General features: G+C 53.6%; 1 protein-coding gene across 1 annotated transcript in view; it reads right to left on the bottom strand.

Annotated features, from left to right (window-relative positions):
* Positions 1-14,446: 14,446 nt before the first annotated feature.
* USP31 (ubiquitin specific peptidase 31) overlaps positions 14,447-23,523 on the bottom strand; it is a 40,762-nt gene continuing 31,685 nt past the window's right edge. The window contains exons 9-16 of the mRNA XM_063315038.1: positions 22,975-23,069; positions 22,496-22,573; positions 21,836-21,965; positions 21,307-21,426; positions 20,964-21,189; positions 20,548-20,706; positions 20,105-20,257; positions 14,447-19,901 (exon numbers count right to left, since the gene is read on the bottom strand). Coding sequence (XP_063171108.1) covers positions 18,409-19,901; positions 20,105-20,257; positions 20,548-20,706; positions 20,964-21,189; positions 21,307-21,426; positions 21,836-21,965; positions 22,496-22,573; positions 22,975-23,069 — 2,454 coding nt within the window. The 3' untranslated portion in view covers positions 14,447-18,408. The remainder of the gene's footprint in view (positions 19,902-20,104; positions 20,258-20,547; positions 20,707-20,963; positions 21,190-21,306; positions 21,427-21,835; positions 21,966-22,495; positions 22,574-22,974; positions 23,070-23,523) is intronic.

Below are 23,523 nucleotides of genomic sequence, written 5' to 3'. Positions count from 1 at the left end.
TTCATCTCAACATAGTATTCATCTTAATTGCAGTAAACTTAGCCTAGAGATTTAATGGAAGTTTTTGCTATCAAGTTATTATATACTAAAATTGCATCTATACATTTAGACATATTAGTGATACGCTTCAAGAAAAATATAAGTATTTTATGGAGTCTGTACAGATTGTAAATCCTAAATTCTTACAGTAGTCTATAGATATTGTAGATCCCAAAGGCAGCAAATTAGACTTTTTCCAATTGGTAATGTAACCAGGGTATAAAGATATTGCAATAGGCTTTGGTAACAATACTATTCAATTATCCAAAATAGCTCTCTTTTGGATAATTGTTTCAGCATTTAAGAAAAAATTAAATTCAGTATCAAGTGCCACCACACCCTTCGTATCTTGAGATTGTCTGACGAAAGAAGGTACGGATCGAAGAACCAGACTGAAAACTAAAGAGAGAAGTGCCATCCTTGATGGATGCCACAACATTGCTGAGGGATTGAGGAACAAATCCATCTGTAATGGCTCTAGCCACAGGTGAAGATACCAGATTATAATCCCAGAGGCAAAAGTGGAAATCTGTGCCTTGTGCTAACGCACTTCATGAATTCAGTCTGAAACTCCTCCTTTCTTTGAATTGATAAATCAGACAGCCAGTAAACCTCCCCTGCCCGACATTCTTTCATTGATGATGTTACCTGGTAGGGTAATGGAACATCTGGAATCCCAAAGCCAAGTTCAGAGGACTCCATGAATGCAACAAACCATCAGCCACTCTCAGCTCCACACACACACACACACACCCCAGGTATTCCTGGAGCATTGCAACCCGCCTGCATTGGCTGCATCTGCAGACCCGGTTAAACTACAGGTCACCACAACTTCCATTTTTTTTCTCTTCTGTTCCTTGCACAAACCAGTCAAAAGGAAGATTAGTTAGACTGCTCCTGACAAATTTCTGTTCCTTCATCTCACAGAAGCAGAAAAGGACTTAAACATAATGTGGAAATATTTTAAGTAAAAAAATAAGTCTTATCAGAACTATGACTTCACATCCCCAGACTGGAGAACCTGACCCGAAGGCCATCAGCTGCATCTCGAGATGTCAAATCCTGCGTGCCACGTCCGGCCAGCTGCTTTGGACAGCAGGCACCGCAGGGCAAAGCTCCAAGAGTCCACAGGGAGGGGCTCCAAGGTCACCTGTCCAAGCCCCTCCTCTCTGCTGGTGAGGTGCCGGTGAGCAGCTGCCACCTGGGGCTGCCAGTGACAATGACGCTCAAGGGGACTATCAGCCTTGCAGAAGGCCCGGGGAGGGCCTGGTCTCTCCCCCAGCTGAAACAGAAATGGCCACTGAGGCCCCACAGCCAGAGGGAGGGGCAGTCTTGCAGCAGGGCTGAGGGAGCCCCGCAGGTCCCTGGCCCCCCTCGGGCTCTGGGCAAACTGGAGCCAAAAGCGCCACTGCCCTGCCAGATCCCCTTGGTCTGGCTTCAGATGGAGGCTCATGGTGAGGACGTGTCTGGTAAGCCCCTCTGGGGCACAGAGGGGGTGTGGGTGAATCCAAAAGGTGAGTACTCAGGAACCTCCCCACACAGGTCACCTCCAGGGCAGGCAAAGGCCAATCACTTCCAGACTAGCCAGGGAAGGATGTGTTGTGCCCACAGCATGCTGTTGAGTTGAGCTTGGTGGTGCCACTGAGTTAAGGGACATGAAGATCCTAACAGAGGACATCTGTGCTGCGGGTGGGCTCCGGTCTCCTGCAGCGGCTCATCTTCCCCAGGAGCAGGAGAACACCCTTGGCCTGGCCCACACAGGGTTGGGGGAAGTATCTCTGAGGATCACTTGCAGCCCCCAAAGCCCTCAAGCTAGTTAGAAAGGAGAGGAGGCAGGGGCCGGAGAAGGAAAAGGCATATTCTGCCTGATTGGAGGGGCACCCTGCCAGCCATCCCCCTCCTCTCTCCCCCAGCCCCAGCCTCTCTTAATGCTAAGAAAACAATCAACGTCATGAATTAATGCCTGGGAAAAGCTAATAATCCTGCTTTCCTTCCAGAATGACCTCCAGCCAGTGATCAGTCTAAGGCAAGCCGTTGGAGGAACTAATGAGGCTGAATTAAGCTTCACCCTGCCCAGGTTACCAGGAACCCCCCACTCCACCAGTTTGGACCTGGACTGTACAGAGCAGCCACTGCCAGTACATCCGGTGCTGCATCATGGTGGTGCTCTGGGCTCAGGGCTTCCATCCCTGCCAGAACCAGGCCTCCGCCATTGTTACTTATGAGTCATCAGAAGGTCTCATCTCCAGACCATGAGGCCTGTTTCCCGCACTGCCAAACAGCAGGGCCCTCCCCCATGCCCTGATGGCCACACTCACAGCACTGTTCCCTTACGTTTGGGCAAGATGCATTCAGTGACCTTCTGAAGGCATCGCCATCCCCCTCTCTTTGGGCCACTGGTCACCCCAGGCATGGCTGTTTCATATCCCTTGAATGGCCCTTGGCTTTGCCTTGATAATTGCATTGAGGGACACTGGAGGGACTTGAATGGCACATGTCTGCCCTTCCAAGGAAAGGGAAATGTTGCTTGCTGTTGAAGGAACAGCATGGTGGACCTGTATGATTCCATGCTTCCCTTAGGAGGGGGAAAATGGGGCACCAACACAATATACTTTCCTGCTTGCTGAAGGAATAAAATAAAGCAGATTCACACAAAGGCAAAGTTGCCTTCCAGAGAATCCACCAGCTTTCGATCTGCCAATCCAAATTGCATAATAAGCTCTGATTGCACCAGGCACAAGAATGCCATGCATACCTTCATTTTCAGTCTGACAGCATGGATTAGGATGGCCTGAAAGAGAAACCAGAAAATAGCTGTCTCTAGCTATTCAGCAGCCTCAGAAATTCCCCAACCCACCCATTGTGCCCAGCTCCCTCTAAATAAAAAAGCATCACTATTCTAAACACATTTAGAGGTGGAACCTCTTCATGTGAGGTGCAGTCCACCCTGGGCCAGCAGCCCACCACCTAGATAGCTCGAACCGTAGTCTCAGAACCCTCATCCCCCTGTTTATATACCGTCTGCATAACCGGCCACCGATCTGCAGCCTTCTTTCTCTTGTGGTTCTTCTCCATGAAGTAGACTGGTGGATGGGAAGAGCCCCAGGACCTTAAGCTTCCTTCAGGAGTTCTAAATCTGTGGCAATGCAGTTGCAGATGCTCTCTGCAGTTTACATGTCCCCACGTGTATCAGCTGAAAGGGGTCATTGCCAGTATACGGACAGCCTTGGAGACTCTTCTGTTGTGTCGTTGTGGCTCACTCCTGGAAGACAGCACACCTGAACACAGAATACGTCACTTTGCATCATTTTCCTCAACAAATCAGCAAACAAGTATGATGTTTCTGACTCATTTGTTTAATTGGATTTTCTCCACCTAGTTTGAGGACTTGTGTGGAGAACAGATCATGCTTTAGGTCATATTTCTGCAGAAATATTGAAAATCCAAGGTATTCTCTGGTCACTCTTTGCTCGGGGACCCTCCATGCAGGGCGGAGAGTCTCTGCAGCACCACTTGAAGGGCACTCCAGTGACCTGCCGCCTGTGTGCAGAAGCCCTCTTGTCCCAAGGGCACACCCCTGCCCCAGGATCGGGACTTTGTTGCCAAGGAGAGGCAGAGCTGAGACAGAGCTGTCAGGATGGCAGCACCAGCTCCACCAGGGTCAATTTAAAGCTGCTACCCCCACCTCCCCAGCCCTCCCACCAGTGGCTCGACTCTCCCTGCCTGCTCTGGCCCACTCCCAGGCTGAAGGAAAGGCCCTCCACCTCTTCTCAGGTCTTCCTCCTGTGGTCAGTTGGCTCAAGGGCTGCCCCCTCTAGAAGGGCTGCCTTTTCTGCAGGGCAGGGCTGGCAGAGGAGACTGGCCCCGTACGTGCCCTCCTCAAGCAGGCCTCGCTCTGGAGCTAGGAGGACAAGTGGGGCAGGAGGGGCAGATTCATCCTGCCAGCAACTCTAAAGCAGATTCAGAGGCATTTTTAAAAAAAAATTATCCCACCTTTATTATTTTTATAAATAAATCAAGAAGTGAACATCCCTAATACTCCTTCCTCCTCCTCCTATTGTCCCCACAACAACAACCCTGTGAGGTGGGTTGGGCTGAGAGAGAGGGACTGGCCCAAGGTCACCTAGCTGGCTTTCATGCCTAAGGTGGGACTGGAACTCGCAGTCTCCTGGTTTCTAAATAAATAGAAGTTGAAGTTTATTTTGCTTACTTGAGAAAGGATGGCAGTGTAAGCAAAAATATTTAAAAAATAGAATGGATTCAATTCCAATGTAATTGACCTTTGATTCTCGGCATAATGCTGCCTCCCCACCCCCACCCGCACCCGTTGCTTCAGCCTTTAGCTTGTTTTGGCGGGCGAGCGCCGTGTGCGGTGATTCATTCTGTCCTGAGGCAAAGCACACACTGTAATTGCTTTTTAACTTCCTGGAATGTCAGAGCCAGGATTGAAATTTTACATATCACTCCTCCCCCACCCCTGTTGGCACCGCCATCGTCACATAAATTCAGCAGCGGCTTCAATAATAACATTGCAGAAAAAGAGGCAGATTTACAGCCCCAGAAAAATGTAATCAAATTTCCAGCCAGAAAGCAATAAGTCCAAGTGCTGGTTTTTATTCGGGAGCTTGCTAGATCAATGTGGCTTTACCTGCACAGTCTCTGTGTCATGCCCTTGCCCCTCTAGAATTCTGGCTGGGCAGAGAAGCCACTGGCATAAAAGCGTTCACAGCCAGGGTCAGCAGTCGGGGGGGGGGTGAGCATCACCTTAAGAAGCAGCTGCAGCCAAGGGCATCTTCTTGGCTTCTCCAGAAGGGCTTATTTATGTATTTATTTATTTATTTATCTATCTATCTATCCAGTGGCTGCCGATCTCAACCAGTGACTGGGCAGTGGCAGAATTAAAGGGATTCCCATTCGGAGAGAACTTGGGAGGTGCGTTCTTGCATTTGGGGCAGCCCCTCGCACTCACCAAAATAAGAATAAAGGCAGAAACTGGGTTCTCCCCCTCCAGCACCTTCAGAACAGAAATGGTGGAGCTACGAGTCATTTCAAGGGTTGGCAGAGGAGAGGGCTGTGGGTGACACCAGCCTTGAAGCCACACGCTGGGTCCTCCTTGGCCTTCTGTCTTTGGAGTAGCAGCATATTCAGGCACCACCTGCAAGTCATCTGACCCCTAAAGAAGAAGTCTCCCACACAGCCCAGTGGAATTCACCTGTTCTACTGAATCAAACTATGGTTTATTCTTGATTGATCAGCAGGTCATGAGAACCAGGACCTGTAGCTTCCTTGGGGTGGTTTCGAGGCAGGGATCCACCTTTGCTATCCATTTAGCTCTTCTTCTTCCTCTTCAGCTGGTGGCATTTCAGGTCATCCCAATCCAGGTGCCTGTTCCATTTTCTGGTTTGTTTCCACAGGCCACCAACCTCCTCCAAGCAGGTAAGTGACCACAGGAAAGAGTAACTTGGCAACAAAACCATTGGTCCACACCATTTGCCTTTGCTGGAAATGTCACCCCTGGCCCTTTGCTCCCCACCCGCTCGCCCCCAAAGCAGTGACCCAGCAGCTGCTGACATTCCCAAGGCCCACCAGCCCTCCCTGCTGCTGTCCCCCAGCATGGCTTACCCAGCCTGCCCACTCCCTTGCCCAGGCCTGCTGGCTGCACGTAGACTTCGGGGAAAGCTGCCGACCACCTGCAGCAAGCAAGTGTACAGAGCCAAGGAAGGACATGGGAGCAGAGCCGATGGCCATAGGGCAGCCGCCAGCAAGGCCTCATCCCTTCAGACGGTGGTCCATCTGCACTCTCCCATGCCTTTAGTGCACTCCTGGAAACCACAGGAAGAGGCATTGCCACACAGCCACTTAATGTCAAGCCATCACAGACAGGAGATGCGTGCATGCGTGGGGGAAAATAAAGCACAATTCCTCCTTAGCAGAGCTCCTCTTCAGCACTCTGTGCAGCTCAGAGGTCGCTTGCCCTGGCTTTTGAAACGAGGCGAGAGAGGGACACAGCAGTCTGAGAAGGAGGGCAGACTAACAGGCCACCTTGGCTGCGGGTGCACCCCCGCCCTCCTTGTGGGTACACCAGAGTCCCAGTTTATGGCCCTGTGGAGGCAGGTCCATATCTACCGATCAATCCGGTTACCAGTTTTCTCTTAATCTCTTTTTTAAAAATAAAACAGGCTATCACCCAGTGAGCCATGTGGTACAAGTAAAATCCATACTCTGGGCTAGGCAAATCAAAATTAAACTGAACAAAAATTAACTTAGGTTCCCAGTTTATTAAAGAATTAAGCAGAGAGAAGTCAGAAATAGTTGCTTTTTAAAATTGAATGAAGCCTAGACAGCTAGCTAAGCCTGAATCTTTCAGGTGTTTTATCATTTTAGCCTAGCATGGGGTGGGGAGTACATAGATGGCCTTTACTCATGACTAAATTTCATCAAAGGGGAGGGGGGAGGGGGGAGGAGGAGGAGGCAGCTTCCCTTGGAATTCCCTGCCCAGGTTCTCTCTTATCGAGCCACGGCTAAGCAACAGCAACATCACTTGGGATGCGGAGTCATGAGATCTTGACCTGGCTCATTCTTCAGGGCCAAACAGCAGGTAGGCGATGGCCAGGCAGGGGCCTTCCAGCTTTTGGCTAATGCCTCCAGTTCTGCCGCTGTGCAAAAACATGCCAAAGCAGGAGCCCAAGGACAGTCCTCCACAGCTGAAGAATTTGCAGGGATGATTGGGAAACTTTCTTGCAGGATCTCATCCCCTGCTTGACTTATTTCAGCCCCTCAGGACATTCATGAGCTAAACCCCCACCCCCACCCCCCGTTGTCCAGTTTGTTGACAGAAGCCCCCTCCAGCTGGCTGGTTCTATGAGCATTTTGGAGGCACTAACTTCTCCCATTAAGCATAATTAAATCTGTTTTTTGCAATACATCCTTTGTGAACGGCTTCTCCCAGGACTGCCATTAACAGATAATCCATATGCTTCAAGAAGAGTTTATCATCAGCTCATTACCAAAGAGAAATCTCGGAGGAAATATTCCAAGGCTCAAAACTGGCTTCAGCGAGCAGGCACTTTGCCAAAAGCCTTTAGCACCCCGCTCAGTTTATGATGTGTGGCTTCAACATTACAGAGGCTCTTAATGTTCCCAGGGAAAAAATGACCCTAGCAACGACAGTGTAAATAAATAAATACTAGAACTGCTAGAAAATGCTTCTGAGGCCTGGAAAATGGATGTCAGGTGGCCTTTGGCTCTCAGAGTGGAAGGTGAGAGGCTGAGCACCAAACTAAGTGCCCCTTTGCACACATGGTGGGCACACAGACGAACCCTGGGGAAGGTGGGAGAGCCCATTCAAGCTCACAGACATCATTCCAACCTCACAGCTAGCTCCCTTGTCCTATCTAGACACAATTCCTATCTAAGTCCAGTTCCTGCACCTCCAAGGGACTTCCACTCTCAGGGCTGAGAGGCTCAAGAAAATGCCCTGCATGGCATGGTGCCAGGTTACTTCAGGAACTGCCTGTCTCTGGTGGTTTCTGCCTATCCCATCAGGTCTGGCTGGGTGGCTGTCCTCCAGGTCCCTTCTGCATGATGGTGTCATCTCATGGGACCTACGAGGTATGCTTTCTCCATTGCAGCACCTCCGTCCTGCGGTCCGGTTGGTCACAGCTCTGCTGGCCTTTCAGAAGGCACCAGAACTTGGTTCTTCCCTCAGGCTTTAGAACTGGGATGTTAGCGTGGCCTCCACTGATTGTGAAGTTGGTTGTTTTTATCTGGCATCCTTATTGTTTTAATGTCTTGTTAGCCACCCAGAGCTTTCCTATTAAGATGGGCAGCCATATAAATCTGCCAATCGAAGTGAATATTTGTAGCTCAGGGTTGAACTGTGAAGTCCTTGGTGCTCTCTGAGCCTTGTTGTTTTCTTGCAGACATTTCATTGTCAGACTAGGCAACATCTTCAGTGCGAGGAGGGAGTGGGCCTTGCTCTCAGTTTATATACTGTGGCTAGAGAGCCAAGGTATATAAAGAGAGAGCAAGGCCCACTCCCTCTTTGCACTGAAGATGTTGCCTAGTCTGGCAATGAAACGTCTGCAAGAAAACAACAAGGCTCAGAGAGCACCAAGGAATCCACATATAAATTTGCTATATAAGTAAATGTCAGATTGAAACATCTAGATACACATGTGTAGTTTTCAAGGTTTGTTTGTTTTTTTAAGAACTGAATTCCCATGGAGAAAATAGCCTTGGGAGTGTCACCCACCCCCCGGGCTGGCCTTTGGAGTCATGGGGCAGCAAGCCAGCTGCAGCACAGAGAGGTGGGTGTCCAAGGGATCCCTTGCCATCTTGGAACTGAAATTGCTAGATCCAGAAGGAGAATGAAGGCCCCTTTCCCTGAGTTTCCCAATGACAGCTCCAGTTAAAAAAAGCACTCCACTTGCATAAAGCAAGAACTGGACTGACTGCTTAGCTCTGGCAACAGATAACACCACAAACTGGTCTTACTTAATGAGTATCCAAACATTCGTCACCAGCAGTCACAGGCTGCTTGTGAAGATACAACAGAAGGGTGGAGTTAGGGGAGAGAAGGTGTGCTATATGCTCCTGGCTAAAGGTCTCAGCAAACGAGCATCCTGCCAAAGCGCTTGGCTTGTCTGATAAAGAAGAGCACACCATCAATATTCAATAGGCCAGAAGACTGCAGTGCATTAAAAAATGATGAGGCCCAGCTTTGAAGCCAGCAAGCACCTGTGCCTCCCTCAACTGCTCACACAAGGAATTAGGTTTTTAAAATCGAATGTCAGCAGCACTTGACAGTTGCATTTGTTGTGGAGCCGATAAATAGTTCTGAGACGTATTCAGGGTGTTCAAGATCTTTCCATCAGCAACAAGAGCAGCTCTGGGTGTTCTGAGCAGCACAGAAAGCCAGGATGGGGAGCCAAGTCCTTTCTCTGCCAGCCAACGGAGAATGTCGAATAACAAGAGCAGCTCTGAAGCAGGCCAAGACGCACCAGGATCCCATCAGGCCCCCCTTTGCCTGGAGGACAAATGCACACAGCTCTTCCCCCATCCTTGCTCCTATGCATTTGGGTGCCCTTAGGCTGGTGCGCCAGGACAGTCTGGCATTATTCCAGCAGCAATGTGGGGGCACTGCTTTTATTGATGCAGCCTAAGATTCAGAGGTGACCATGGGTGGGAGGGCAGCAAAAAAAAAGCCATCTTGACTTTTTTGGGACCCCCCAGACACACACACACACACACACAGCCACCTCTGCTAAGACCTCCCTTGCCTCTTTTGCAGGCTCGTCTTCAGCTTTCTTCCAATCGCATGTCTTGGCCCTTTCCCTGCCAAGCCAGGTCTCGGCACCTGCCCTGTGCCAAAGTGCCCCTTGTTGGGCTCAGGCCAGCATTCCTCTCCTGCGGCGGAGAGCATTCGGATTTCGAGCTTGGCTTTAGCTGGATGCTCCAGGGCTGCTTATTTCTCAGATGGGAGCGGGTGAATGCTGGAGACTGCTCTGGCCAGCGCCTTCTTGGGGAGATGAGAACATTGTCCAAAGCACCGCTCGCTCTCTCTCCCTCTCTCCCTCTCTCCCTCTCTCTGGTTTGGAAAGCTCGGGGCGGGGTCCGCCTGGGGACTCACCGGGGTCCGGGCCTTTGGAAGGGCCTCCCCCCGGCGCCGCCCCAGGGAAGTCGGGAGGCCGCCGCAGACCGGAGCGGCGGCCCGCCAGCTTGGCCACCCCGCGCCTCTGCCCTGCCCCGGAGCCGGAGCCGGAGGCGACGCCCCGGACCTCCCCTCCCCTCCGCCGAGAGCGCCCCAGCAGCCCCGCGGGCGACCTCGCCGGCAGCGGGGCTGAATCTTCTCCCCACGAGCAGGGGGCGAGGGGGAGAGGGCCCCTGCAGCCGCCGTGGCAACGGCCGGCAGGACGGAGAGCCCGTCCGGCTGTGGCGCGCTTGGCAGGACCCGGCTGCTCTGCGAGCAGGGCCAGGTGGAAGCCAGGCCCGCCGGCCCATCGCCGCTCCTCTCCTCCCCCCGCAGGCCTCCGGCCCAGCCCAAGCAGTCCAGCCGCCGCCGACCCCCCGCCAAAGGAAAGGCAACGCCCAAAGGGGTGGGCGGTGGGGGGCGGGACCGGCCGGGTCCCGCTCGCTCGTGCCCGTTGCGCGGCCAAGAGGATCGGGGCGTGCAGAGCGACGGATCCCGCGGAGGCCCCATGTCGTCTCCCCGGTGGGACCAGGGCGCTCGCGGGATGAGGGGGGTTCGGCGAACCAACTCCGAACCAGACTGGGCCTGTTTGGGGCTAAATGGGACCCCCGCGGGGCTACCTGGCCGAGCCCGTTAACGCTGCTGCTGCGTCACAGAGGGGACACAAATGCCCGCCCCCCGACCCAGTCGAGCCTTTCTGCAGAGCCACAGAAGCGGGGGTGGCGTTCCGTGGGTGCAGCCCGTTTCTAAACTCCACACAGCTGCAAGGGACCCAGGATCAGGGTCGCGGACTGGCTGATAAAGGGTCCTCGCGGGGGGGGGGGGGGCTGCCAAGTTAAATGGCCACCTTCCAGTGGAGACAAGCCTCCTTCCTCTTACCCAGCAGGGGATCTCCAGCCCACAGGGGCACACTTCCCCTGCTCCCTGGTGGATGGTGTGCAGGCAACCCCCAACCTCTCCATTCGAGGTCCTCACTCCTGGGCATGCTTGGGGTAAAACGGGGCTTTGGCTGGGCTTGCAGTGGCCCACTGACCAGCCCAGATGTGCCAACACAGCACTGATGACTGTGGCTGGTACACCTCTACTAAAAAGAAAGTGGATGCCAACCTCTGAAGAAGACTATTTTTTATTTATTTTTCAGATTTTGCCACCGCCTGCCCATCTCCCCCCACAAGAGGGACTCTGGGCAGTTCACAATGACCTCTAGAAGCTTGCAACTTGGAATGTAAGAGGAGCAAGTGGTGAAGAGCATGAATTAACGAAAGAAGCAAGTGAGGTCTTGTTTGCCTGTGAAACTAAGTCAAAAGGGGGAGAAACAAGAAATCTGAATAAAGGTGGTTTGATCTGTGGAGGTAAATACAGGAATGGAAGTGAAGTAGCAGGTTCATCGTGCATTTATGTTAGAAAGTATTAATTGGAATTACCAAATAATCCAGTGGAAGGATGCTGGAGATCATCTAATCCAACCCCTGCTCAGTGCAGGAAGCTACTCCTTGAGCCTCACAATAGAGGCTCCGGTGAAGGAAAGTTCCCTTCCTTTGGAGATAGCCTGGCCCACATCTGAACAGCTTTTCCCCCAGAGTGACTTTTCTGAGCTTCACCTGGTGGCATCTGGGTTGTTAGGCGTGCAAATGAACGTAGGAAGCCAGAGGTTGGTCTGGCAGCATATTATGTTTTAGTGACTGCTGATAATGGAAGATCAATTTTGAGGGAAAGAAATCTGCAACAGTCTGAACGGAACACGATCCAGGGGGAAATTATTCTGCTAGGTGACATGAAGCAGTGGGTGAGAACCAGATGACAGAGTAGAGAAGTAACTGGCCCCAGAGACCCAGACTGAATGAGTGAGCGTTTTGAAAGCCTGTTTTAAGCATCGGTCCATTCATATATGCATACGTGGCATCGGAAGAGAGAGTAATCTAAAAGCGCAATCGAAAGGTACAAGGATGTAGAATGACTGCAGGAAGAAAAAATATGTGCATATAGGTTAGTCTCCCAAAGAATGAATGGAAGTGGATGTAAGAAAAGAGGATATGGACGCTGCTGGGAACCAAAATGGGTGGAGTCCTGTTAACGGGAGGAATAAGATGGGATGCTTAGTGGAAGAGAAAAAAATAAGAGAATTGTTTTTGCAGTGCGAAGCAGCTAACGAGAAGCCTCCAGCAGAGAGTGGGAATAAAAATAAAAGCAATGGAATCATTTGGGATAAAACTGGAAGGAGGGAATGCAGGAAGTATTCCCTAAGGATGGCAGGGAGTAAAATCTGAAGTGCAGGGCAGCTGTGTCCTAACAAACCATTTGAACTTTTGCTGTAAATAGTTTGAGTTTGCAGCCAGGAACTAAAATCCTGTAGCTTTATGCCTGGCAGGAAAAAGGCAGACCAGTTTTTTTTTCCTCTTCTGAAAGTCACTGAGAAAAGGATGAAATTGGGAAAGTTTCTTGTACCTTTATTGGTTCAGGAAAAACATAATAAAGTGAATGGGTTTGAACGATGCAACATTTTGCACAAATATGGAATTGAAAGTTGGTTGCTGAATGCAGTAAGAGCCACATACAATATGATGGAATTACATGTGTGGGAATAAATGCTTAGCAAATGCAACACTGAGCAGGGAAGAAGACAAACCTGCAGTTGTGGCTAAATGCACGAATGCTTGTGGTAAGATTGGGCGACATGAAGGTGTGTTACTTTTATATGCTGACAATGCCATGTGGCTGCTGAGGACCCAGAGGATTTGCAGCAGCGGAGACTGCACAACACGACAAAGAGCCCAAAATTAACGTCTCAAGGACTAAGACGTTTGTGGTTAACAGGAGAAAAAGACACAATTGCAAGTTATACATAAGTGGCAAGAAACTAGAGCAAGCTGATGAATGTGCGTATCTTGGTAAAATCTTTACTAAAAATGGAAAAATGGGTTGAGAAATTCCAAAATGTGCAAATGCTGATAGAAAGGTATATGGAAGTGAGAGTTGGGTATGTCAGGAGAAACCCAGAAGCTGAATTCCATAGGAACAGGTCATTTTAGTGTGCAGCAAAACAAGGAGAGGGGGGTGAAAAAAACTCTGCTGGATGAAAGTGGGCTGAATACAGAAGGGAGGGGCCGGTAGGAAAAAGGAACGTGGCTTTGTGGCCTCCAGAGGGGCGATGACAACCCTTGTTCCCAGCAGGAGACTGGCAGCCTTCTGCTAGATGCAGGACTGGAACCAAACCATTTGCAGGAAGCTTCGCTGTTGCATCGTTTCCTGTTGCAACTGCACAGCTGTCTCGTTGCAATCAATGCTCAGCCTTCTGTATGCCCTGTTTGTTCCTGCCAAAAGCCCACATCCCCTGTCCAATGAAACATCGATGTCAGCTCAGGACATGACCCAAAGGCCCCAGTGCTCCACAGGATCCCCTCATGATTCCTAAGCCAACAAAAACATTCCAAAATCGGAAAAATATTGGCTTCTGAAAGAAATGCTGCTGCTGCTGCATTAACTCTAATCTGGCATAGTTTAAGGCAAGATTACTATAACGGTAATCCAATCACCTATAGATGAATGACCCTGCACTGTAATAGCACATCTGTTCTGGCCGTTTCCACAGCATGCAGAAATAGTCTTGGAAGTGAGATCACAACAGGAACGTCCTGCCCGCTTCTGCAGTTGCAGCCAAGATGCTGGAAACAGGCAAATGACAAACCAGCAAGGCATTTCCCCAGGCGAGTTAATCACTCATGGGCTGCTGCTACCCTATACAGAGTTGTAACGTAGGTCTGGAAGTAGGGCAGTTCTTAAGCTGAAGAGGAAAGAAGCAACAGCAAGCGGGCTTCCTCATCCTTCTGGTTCTCAGGCCGAGTCCTTGCCGTGCAATTCCTGGCCTAGACAGAGATGGAAAAGTTCCTGAAACGCTGAAGCTGCAAAGGGAACCCCCGACTTCCTCTCACAATTTCACGACTGTAAAACACACACACACACAGGCTACCATTGTGCTGGTTCTTCACCTCTCAGCATTAAGAGATTCAGGTAGTGCACAGATCGAGTCCTGTCAGGATTTTTCTTCCTTTTTTATCGCGACAAGTGTGTACAGTGTGCAACAGTGTTTCTCTCTGAATTTCTAAGGATTTTCCCATGGTGGTTTGGGGAAGTACAGATGCCATTTCCCTCCAATTCCTGTTTCCTTGAAAAGAGGGAGGCAAAACCCTCCTCACCATTTTAGCTACCGTGAAAGGACATTTTAGGAAATACTTCTTAATCCGTTTTTCCAGACAGATGAATATCTCTGGGAAACCTGACATTTTGCTCACCATTTCAAGATATCGACAGTCTTTCTTGGGGCGGAGAGAACTCCTCATACTTTACCCCAAGGGTCTCAGGGACTTGGCCAGCCCAAAAGAAATCTGGTTCGATCTTGCGGGGGGGGGGGGGAGCAAAACAGGCTCAGACGTGGAAACCCCAGGGTTGCACTGGGCAGGGGGTTGGACTGAAGTAGCCCAAGGTCCCCCTCAGCCAGACATTCGGCACGTGGTGATTTTAGACCAGGGAGTTGAAAAACGTCACAGAAGGAAGCAGCGGTCAATCATTTCCGCATTCTTGCCAAGAACACAATGCAGATGTATCCACGCTGCAACCAAAATCCAAGCTCCCTTTGAGGGAGATTTTACCATCACTTTTTAATGGGGGGAGGGGGAAGAACCATGAAATTTGAAGAAAAACTCATTCCCTCATACCAGGCCTTGTACACTGTAAATTTATTGTACTATTATTACATTTTTCACCATTAATCATCCAATCCCTTGTATCCAAACTCTTCCTTTGGAAATTATTTTCAAAACATAAAAATATAAATTCTGCATATTAAAAGTGCATACAAATAAATAAAAGGCATTGACACACTCTCATGCACTTGCTCTGAAATAAGTTAAAACCCCCTCTGGGAAGGGGACACAGTCTCCTTCCCAGGGGATTGTAGAGATTAAAAAAAAAGACGGAAACTCTGATCACGGTATCAAAGTCAGCAGCGGGGAAGGAGAGGGACGCATGCAGCTCCTCGCACGGAACACGGTTCGCCAGGGCGGAGTCAGGTCTGAGCAGGTAGTTTTAGCCAAAGGTGAGGCCAGGCTCCGGGGGGGGGTGTCCCTGGGCTACCCCTCTGGAGATGGGCAGCCAGGCCAAGCAGAATAAAACGCTCCCAGGGCCTGCTGAACTCAGAAATGCTTTCCAGGTTATTCAAGGAATTTCCACGTTTTCCGTGTGTCGCAAACTCCGCTCTCCTTTTTATTTTGTCAGATACAGCTCCTAGTGCTAGTGCGTCTTTCCCTCAATGAAGAAAAAACCTTGTGTCCTCTCACCAAAGATTAAAACTAAATTTCAGTTGCTTGTGCAGTTATGTTGGACCCATCAACAATTAATAGGGAAATGAGCAAAGAGAAAAAGGTTTTCCCACAAACATGATTTCAACTGGAATTTCCAAGGGAAAACACCTTCTGACCCCAATGAGAGCGGCTTCTGGAATGGCTGAGCAGAAGGCACTGAACAAGTCGGACGAAGCCTGTCCTGGGCAGGGGGCCCACCAGGCCTCCTGCCTGGGCCATTTTGTGGGGCCCCTCCCTAACCGACTTTGCAGGCCTTAGCTGAACAGCCAGGTCCCCCTCATCCAGGACAAGCTCTGCCTTCCTGGGCCATGGGGAGGTGAGAGGCATCCCCATTGCAGGACCTGCCAGAGGCTGACAACATTCATGAAGCAACTCGCCAAGAAGCAGACCAGGATGGGTCTGGGGTGAAAGCTGCATAGGCTGTCCTTGCTTAGAAACAAAAATATAGCTGGCAATGAGAGAAACTGCCTGCCTTCTTTTAAGTACTCCACAGCTAATTTTTATATCCACAGAAGTAAACCAAGGATCACACAAAGGAAGCTATTTTGGGTGCCTACCAAAGCAAGGAACAAGGATCTTTGGCTCCTCAGCTGCATCCAGAGTAGGGTGGACATAACACTCCATCCCAAATTCTTGCAGCCCAGCCCAGGATGCCTGAGCTACAGCCTCCATGTGGTACTCCCACCATCCTGAGGTGGCATAGCCCATGGTGAGGGATGCTGGGAGTTGCAACTCAGAAACACCCAGAGGAAAACAGGTTGCCTATCCTTGCCATAGTGTGTTCTACTGAGGCTTGCAAGAGTTGTTTGCATACTTAATATGGGCATGCATAGGGAACAGCTGGGCAGTGCCATGCAAATTTAACTTCAGTTTTTAGGGGGAAAGTAACTGGCCATGCTCAACATTCCAGATGTGATTGCTAAGCAAAGAATTGTCTGCAGGATTAAGTCACATACGCCTGGAACGTGGAGGTTTCCTGTCCCAACACTTCTCTGAACTGATTTGAGCCTTATCTAGGTTTAAAGGACACTGACTGAAAGCAAGGGCTTGCCACAGTTGCAAAGCCTCCACTTGGTGTGTCGAGGACAAGTAACATGAAGTGTTCAAGGTACGTCTTCTGAATGGTTCCTTGAAGGTACAATTAACACAAACTAATCATCTAATCCCAAAACACAGAAAGCCTTCTGGGATGAGGAATTGGACTCTTCAGTACTGGAAGTATGACCACATAAGGAAGAAATATGCCAGTTGAGGATGAGTGCAGTTCCCATCCTCTTTGAAGGATGCTAGAAATAGTTACTACCAATCCCACCCCACCCCACCCCAAGAACTGTAGAAGCTTCCTAGATACAATATTCCAGTGTCACACAATCAACACCTTGACTCTTAGGCCAACTTGTTCAAAGAAATGTCCAATGAGCCCTAGATGACGTTGGCAACTGAGGATCTCAAGAACGGTTGGGTCTTTGTCTCATTCAAATGAGATCCACAGGGCAAGGGAGAGCCAAGAGCAAGTCCCCATCATAAGACAATCCAGGCCCAGGGTCCAAAGACCAGCCACAAAGAGCTTCAGGAGGCTGCTCCAAGCAAACTGGTGTTACTCCACAAGAGTCAGCTTGACAGGGGACAGACACCAAGGGCCAGAGGGACTCCTGCACCCACAGGCTCTCCTCCTCCTTGCTGCACCTCCATGAACCCAGCTACAGAAAACACACACTCCCCGTTGTGCTTTATGTGGACAGAGACCAGCCTACAACCCTTCACTACCACCACCAGCTGTTCTTCCCCAAACTGAAGCATCTTTGTTCATCCTCATTTAAGCTGATTTCTCCAACCTGGTTCTTTCCAAATGTGGTAAGGCCTTGGCTTCCAGAAGGCCATGGCACGGGGGTTAGGAATTCTGAGAATTTCATCCCAATGCTTTTGGAGGGAGCTATAGCTGGAAAAGATGATTGCAAGGAAAGGGCTCAAATTCTGCAAAGTAGGACAGATGAGTGTCAGATGAGCAACATGTGAAGGGAGCCCCCAGTCACTTTCCAAGGGTGCACAGCAAGCGAGCGACCCATTAACGAAGGCACCCTTGCAAAGAGAGATCTTGCCCAGATTGAGGAGGGGGCACAAAACACAAGTCAACAGCTCCCTCCCAGAGCTGCCTGCAGGGCAAAGAGCAGCCCCTTGAGCTGCACACAGAAGAGAGCTGCAGACCAGCAAAAGAGGAGCTTAGAGAACCAACCACAGAGGGGCTCAGCTCATTCGGGGGGCAGCAAGAACAATGCAGCAGCTGCTGCTGCATCTTTGCCAGGGGAAGGAGCATGCCAACCATCCAGAATTCACAGGGGATCCAAGATACCCCCTTTCTGCACGTCCGTACCCAGGCCAGCGGACACGGAAGCCGTTTGGGGACAGCTGAACAGGGAAGAACGAGGGGGTGTCAGGAGCCCAAAACACCAGGACTGTCAGGAAAGGGAGGAGGAGAAGACACGTTCCTGATTCCAGACAGTGCAGGGACAGCGATGAGGCCCTGCACTAAAAGCCATCGGCAGAAGAATAAGCAAGGACACGAGGACCCTCCAAACCAGAGGCCCCTCCCACAAGAAGCGCCGCCAGCCACCCTCCCCTGAAGGGGGTGTACCTGTCCCACGTGTCCAGGGACAGCAGAGAAGCCTGCCTTCCACCGCCACCTCCCGCAGCCCCCTCTTCTCGAACCATCCTCCTCCTGCCCATGGCCGACTTCCAAGCCACGACCAGCCCCCCCACCCCGAAGGCCAGGGAAGCGCCTGAACTGAGGTGGCCTCAGGCAGGACAGGCTATGAAAACCACACACACCCCAACAGAAACCCCTCCGAACTAAAAGAACATGTCGAACATCCCTCAGAGAGAGAGAGAGAGAGAAGGCACCTTTCTCCAACTCCTCGGTTCCTCCTAGTCCTGGCTGAGCATTTACCTGAGAAATAACATGAGAGCCGAAATACTGCCCTCGGAGAAGCTTGCAATGTGGAGGGCCGAGGTGGGAGGGCGGCACGGCAGAACCAGGGACCGCCTTGCATCCCGGTTCCCTCTGCACACCTTCTCAGCTCGCGGAGCCGGGCCGCCACCTGCCCTGGACAGGCCCCAGAATAAAATGACTGGTGAGGCGACCCAGCCGGCAGGCGCGCGCTCCGGGACGGCTCCCTGGACAGGCTGCGGCTGCCCGTGGCTATTTGGTACGAGGGCCAGACTGGAAGGTGCCTGAGCAGCAAAGTTCCCCTCATCCACGGAAAGCGAGGGAGGAGGCCCACCCCTCCCTTCAGGGCAGCTGAGCAGCAGCCGAGTGGTGGCGGGTCACGGAGATGTGGAAGATGCACAGGTGGAGGGCACCCCGGGGGGGAGCCTGCGCAAAGCCTTGTTGGCAGCTGGCCTGCCCTCCCTGGGGGACTTGGGGCTGCCCTCCACCTGGGAAGACTGCGATTTGCAAGTGGCCAGCAGGGAGCGCTTGCCCGGCAGCAAGGGGTCCATGGCGGCTGCGCTGGCATCGGGGAGGGCTGCGTTGTCTGGCAGCTTCTCCTCGGAACTGGCTTTCCCGGCAGCCTTGGAGGAGCTGCCCACTGCCCTCTTGGCTAGCAGAGTGGTCTTGCCCAGGTCGGCTGACCTCCGGCTCTCCTTCTGGCGGAGGGCAGACTTGAAGAAGGACAAGCCTTTCTCTTCCGACTTGCTGTCCCTCTTCAGGCCGGACCGGGGACCAGGGCCGGGCGAGCGCAGGCTGGCCAAGGAGGTGCTGCGCACGTGCTTGCTCTCGGGGACCCTGCCCTCCCCACGTGCCTGGGTTAGCCGAGGGGAGCTTGTCCGCGAGCCAGCAGCAACGCCCGTCTTCTCTGAGACTGCGCTCGGCTTAGAGCCCTCTCGGCCGAGGCTGCGGTCCGAAGTTCTGCTTTTGCCAGAGGGGGGGTGCCCCCGCACGGAGCACCCCGAGGAGCTCCTTCTGGCTGCTGCGGAGGAAGACGGCGAGGAAGCTGACCGGTGCTTCTGCTGGGCAGAGGCAGCCTCAGGGCCCTTCGAGCCAGCCTCTTTCTTGCCTGGCCTGGGGGCAGGAGAGCTGGGGCGCCCACTGGCCCGGCAGGAGTCCAGCTTGCTCCGGGAACGGGGCCCCTTCGGCAAGCCCTTGGAGGGAGGGGGGGAAGCAAGTGGCCGGTGAGACGCCGGGGAATCCTGGCTGGACAAGACTGCCCGCCCAGACTTCAAGCCACTACCTGGCCCGAGGCTGTCTTGGGAGGGCAGGGCCTGGGGGGAGCTGCTGCCCTCTGGCTTGGCCAGCCAGCCAAAGTTCTGGCCATCCCTGACAGGAGAGCTCTCCACAGAATCGCTCTGGTCAACGAAGGCTATTTGATTGTTGTTGTCAAAGGGGTCCAGAGCAGACCCGCCTCTGTCCACCTGTGTGCACATCTTGCCGGAGGCGCCTGGTTTCCAGGCCGGGGCCTCATCTCTGAAGACGCCTTCCATGACTGCCAGGGGGGCCCTGCCAACCGTCCGCGAGTCCTGCTGGCTGCGGCGGCTGCCTTCCCCCTCACCAGGCTCCAGGTGGCTGCCCGAGAGACTCCGCCGGCTGCCAAAGCAGGAGGTGGCCACTCGGTCATCGCCCGACTCCCCGATTCTCTCCAGGGCGGCAGGCGAGCCGTGGACAGGAGAGGCCGAGTTGGAGCGCATCTGCAGCTTGGCTGAGAGGGACCACGAAGGGCGGGTCCCATTTTCACTTGTGGCCAAAGGGCTGGTCACCGAGGATCTGGAAGACGCGTTCTGGCGCTGCACGCTCCTCACGAAGGGCCGGGTTGAAAACCCTCCTGCAAAGCGCGGAGACAGACGCCACCCCACGTCACCGCGGCCTCTCCTCAGGGGGAAGCCATGCACCACCCTCATCCTCCTGGAGCTCCGAGGCAGCACAGTTCCCTCGGGGAAGGCTGAGCCACAGGAGCAGGAGGGACCCCACCCCTCCGCAGGGAGGAGCCGGCCCCGCCCAAGACCCCGCCCCAGCGCACGCACGCACCATCGTCTTCGCTCCGCTCCCCCGCCAGCTCCACCGATTCCGAGAGAGACGCCAACGACGTGCGCCTGGAGGAGGCCGCAGAGGCGACGCTGGGCTGCTTGCTGCCCGGGAGCCGGCTCACCCAGTGTTCGCACAAGGAGGAGCTGGTGGAACCTGCCGCGGGGAGAGGCCAGGCGGGTCAGGCCAGAGACCGAGGGAGCGGCCGCGGTCCTGGAGAAGCACGCTCATCCTGGGGGCTGGCACAGGGCCCTAACGGGACCACCCACCGCTGACGCAAGCAGCAGGCAGCCCAGGTCCTTTTGCAGGGGCCTCTGAGTCATTCGGTTGGGCTGGGAAAGGAGGGGAGAGCAGGGGAGCAAAGCCGCCAAGGCCTGGGGGATGCCGCCGAGGGGCCCCCGACCCACAAGGATGGCTGGGAAGAGCAGCGGCAGCCCCACCATTACCTGCCACAGAACTGTTGGCCGACCAGGAGGGAATGGCCGTCCGCCTCTGGTAGAAGAGGATGTAGGCGGTTGGCTTGCACACCTCATTCTCCGCCAACGGCTGGACCTCGCTGTCATCAAAGCAGTACCAGAGGCCATCAATGGAGTTCTTGCAGTAGGCTGCAAGAGAGCATTGCGTCAGGGACAGCCAGCCTCCCCAAAGAAGGGAGGGAGAAAGGAGCTCGCCCAAGCCCAGGGGCACCTGCTTTGTCCTCTGGAACCACCACCACCCCCGGTCTGAAGGCCCTCTGAAGGCCCTGCTGGAGTCAAAGCAATCAAAGCACTGATCTGGCTGGGGGGGTGGAGACGCTATGGCAATCTAAAGGCCGTCCCAGGAGAAGATTCACGCATCATGCCAAAGGGTGCAGCTCAGTCACCTGTGTAGTGCCCCCCCTGCATGGTGCCATGATGGTTGCACACCGCATACAAGTCATAGATGAAATCCTCCGGGTCTCTCCCGAGGCCGTAGGGACGCCTCCACGGGGACCAGTGGGAGGGCAGGCTCCAGCTGCTCTGGCTTCGCTTGACCACGTGAGGGGTCATGTCAAGGCTGGTCAGAGGAAACCGGACCATGTTTTGAAGCTTCATCCGCCGGTCTCCTTCCTGGGTGGAGAGGGAGAGAGGGCGGCCATCACCAGCAAGCCCCACACCAGAGGCAGACCGGGGAGGGCTCCCAGACCAGCCCCTTGGCCGCGGGAAGGCCTAGGCAGCCCCCCTCACCTGTCGGAAGCGCTTCAAGTGAACAATCAGCACGTCGGGCAGGGTCCAGAGGCTCAGGCTGATGCTTCCCTGCTGCAGCTGCTTGCAGTGGGGGCAGCGCCAGGCGTCATCGGGGGCCAGCTGGAAGCAGAAGTCGAGGCGGTCAGAGGCATACGGGGCCCTCCCCGGCCCTGCGAGGCAGAGCGAGCGGAGAGCAGCCGAGCTGCGTTCTGAGGCAGAGGGCGGCCCCCGCTCCCCGCAGCCCCACCGTCCTTCTCTGGCACTCCGGAGAAAGCGGGCTCCTCAGGGCCCAACCGGAGTGAAGAGCGCATGGTCCTCCTCCCGGCCGTCCTCTCGCACTCAGTCCAGGCCACAAAGCCCCAGGTTCAACTTTACTTCCCTTAGCAGAATCAGATCAAGCAGAGAAGAGGGGTGGACCCCTGCCCCTAATTTCCAGTGGAGGGAGCTGTGTCGTCTCCCTACGGCCAGGGGGACAAATGACCCCGCGCCACCTGTGGCCGGAGGAACGCGCCACGCCGAGGCCGCTGACCTGCTCCTCTTTGGTGTAGAGCTGGAAGCACTGGGCCAAGGTGCAGGACTGTGGCTGCTGGTGCAGCGCCCTCTGCTGGCGGACGCTCTCGGCATCGGGGACGTACTCGTCCTCCGTACGGATGAACAAGCTGAAACGCGGAAAGAGGGTGCTTTTGTCCCCCCCATTTATTTACGTGGCTGCCCAGCTGAAATAACAGCACGCCAAGCCACGAAGCAAGAATATGCAAGGGAGGGAAACAGCCCATGCCACCAAAGCAACTGGAAGAATTCAACGGCAGACAGGACTGGAACGTACTGAATCTCTCCAGTGGGTGCCTCTGCTCATGCTGGGCGCAGGAAAGAGCCAGGCCTTTCAAAAGGCCCGCAGGATCGGGGCCACCGTACATCGGGGTGGGGTGGGGTGGGGTGGGGGAGACTGCCCAAAGAGCAGGGGCCACCACCGAGAAGGCACGCCTCATGGACTCGCTCAGGGCTAACAAGGCTCTACGACTCCTCCAAGCCTCAGGCAAAATGGCTGGACCGACCCGCTCAGACACACCACCCACCGCACAGCCACTGCTGGCAGCAGGAGCAGGGAAGCCTCTGGAGCAGCACCGAGGGCTCCGCAGGCACCTTGATCGGAGCCTGCGGCAAGCCCGCCGCAACACCGGGTCCTTACTAGTCCTTCGTCTCCTTGTCCCATTCGACCACTAACTTCACGTGGGGGACTCCACCTTTCCCGCAAGACTTCAGGGCCCTGCAGATGGAACACCACAGAATCGAAGGGTCACGCCCCGAAGAGCCCGCCAAACGCCACTGGGATCCCAGAAGCCACTGCTCAGCTGGGCATGGCGCTTGGCTGTTCGCCCCCAGCCGTTTCACGCGGTGCCCCCACAGGAAGCCCGGTCAGTGGGCGCCATCCTCAGAGAACTGGAGGGAGTCGGGCAGATTCCCTCTGGAGAAGGGGCTGGGCCTCCATGCCGCTGCCACCCCCGAGACCTGCTCTTCCGAAGACGGGGGTGTGCGAAGCATGGCCCCTCCGCAGCACCCCTTCTGCAGCCACGAGAGCCATTCTGCATGACCGACTGGAGGAGGAGGCAGCTCCCTCGCCCAAGGCACAAAAGGTCTCTTCCGTATTTGGGGAGAGGTCCTGCTCACCGTTCCACCATCAGGTGGCAGAGGGGCCGCTCTTCTTGAGGCAAGAGGTATGTTATGCCCACAGCGCTGACCACTCGCAAGCTGAACGGACACACCTGCATCGGAGAGGAGGGGAGGGGAGGGGAGAGCCCCGGGCTTCTCAGAGGACGGACAGAGCAGGACACGTTTTCACGAGAGACAAGAGCAGACGGCCCTCAGGCAAGTTCCTCAAGGTTACACAGACCCCGGGACCAAACAGGGTGCTGAATCCAGAGCCCCCCGAGAAAACATGCACCTTCAAATGTCTTGCAACTCCTCTGCATAACAAAGCTTCTTTCCTTTGGGGGCCTCTATGTGACTGCCAAACATGGGGGAAGGAGGACAAAATCTTAGGGACAGCTCAGCTTCCCCACCACTGTGCTTTTTAACAATGCGTTATTCAATGTCCGCCCAACATTTTGTTACAGATTTTCTACTCTTTTGTGCTTTGGATCAGCACAAATTATCACGGTTGTTGCTGGGAAAATAGGAGGCGGGAGCATTAGGTATGTACACTGCCTTGAGTTGTCA

The sequence above is a fragment of the Candoia aspera genome, chromosome 14, assembly GCF_035149785.1.
Source record: "Candoia aspera isolate rCanAsp1 chromosome 14, rCanAsp1.hap2, whole genome shotgun sequence".
NCBI classification, from domain to species: Eukaryota; Metazoa; Chordata; class Lepidosauria; order Squamata; family Boidae; genus Candoia; species Candoia aspera.
Note: the sequence above shows the minus strand (reverse complement) of the source record. Positions and strands in the feature narration are given on the sequence as shown.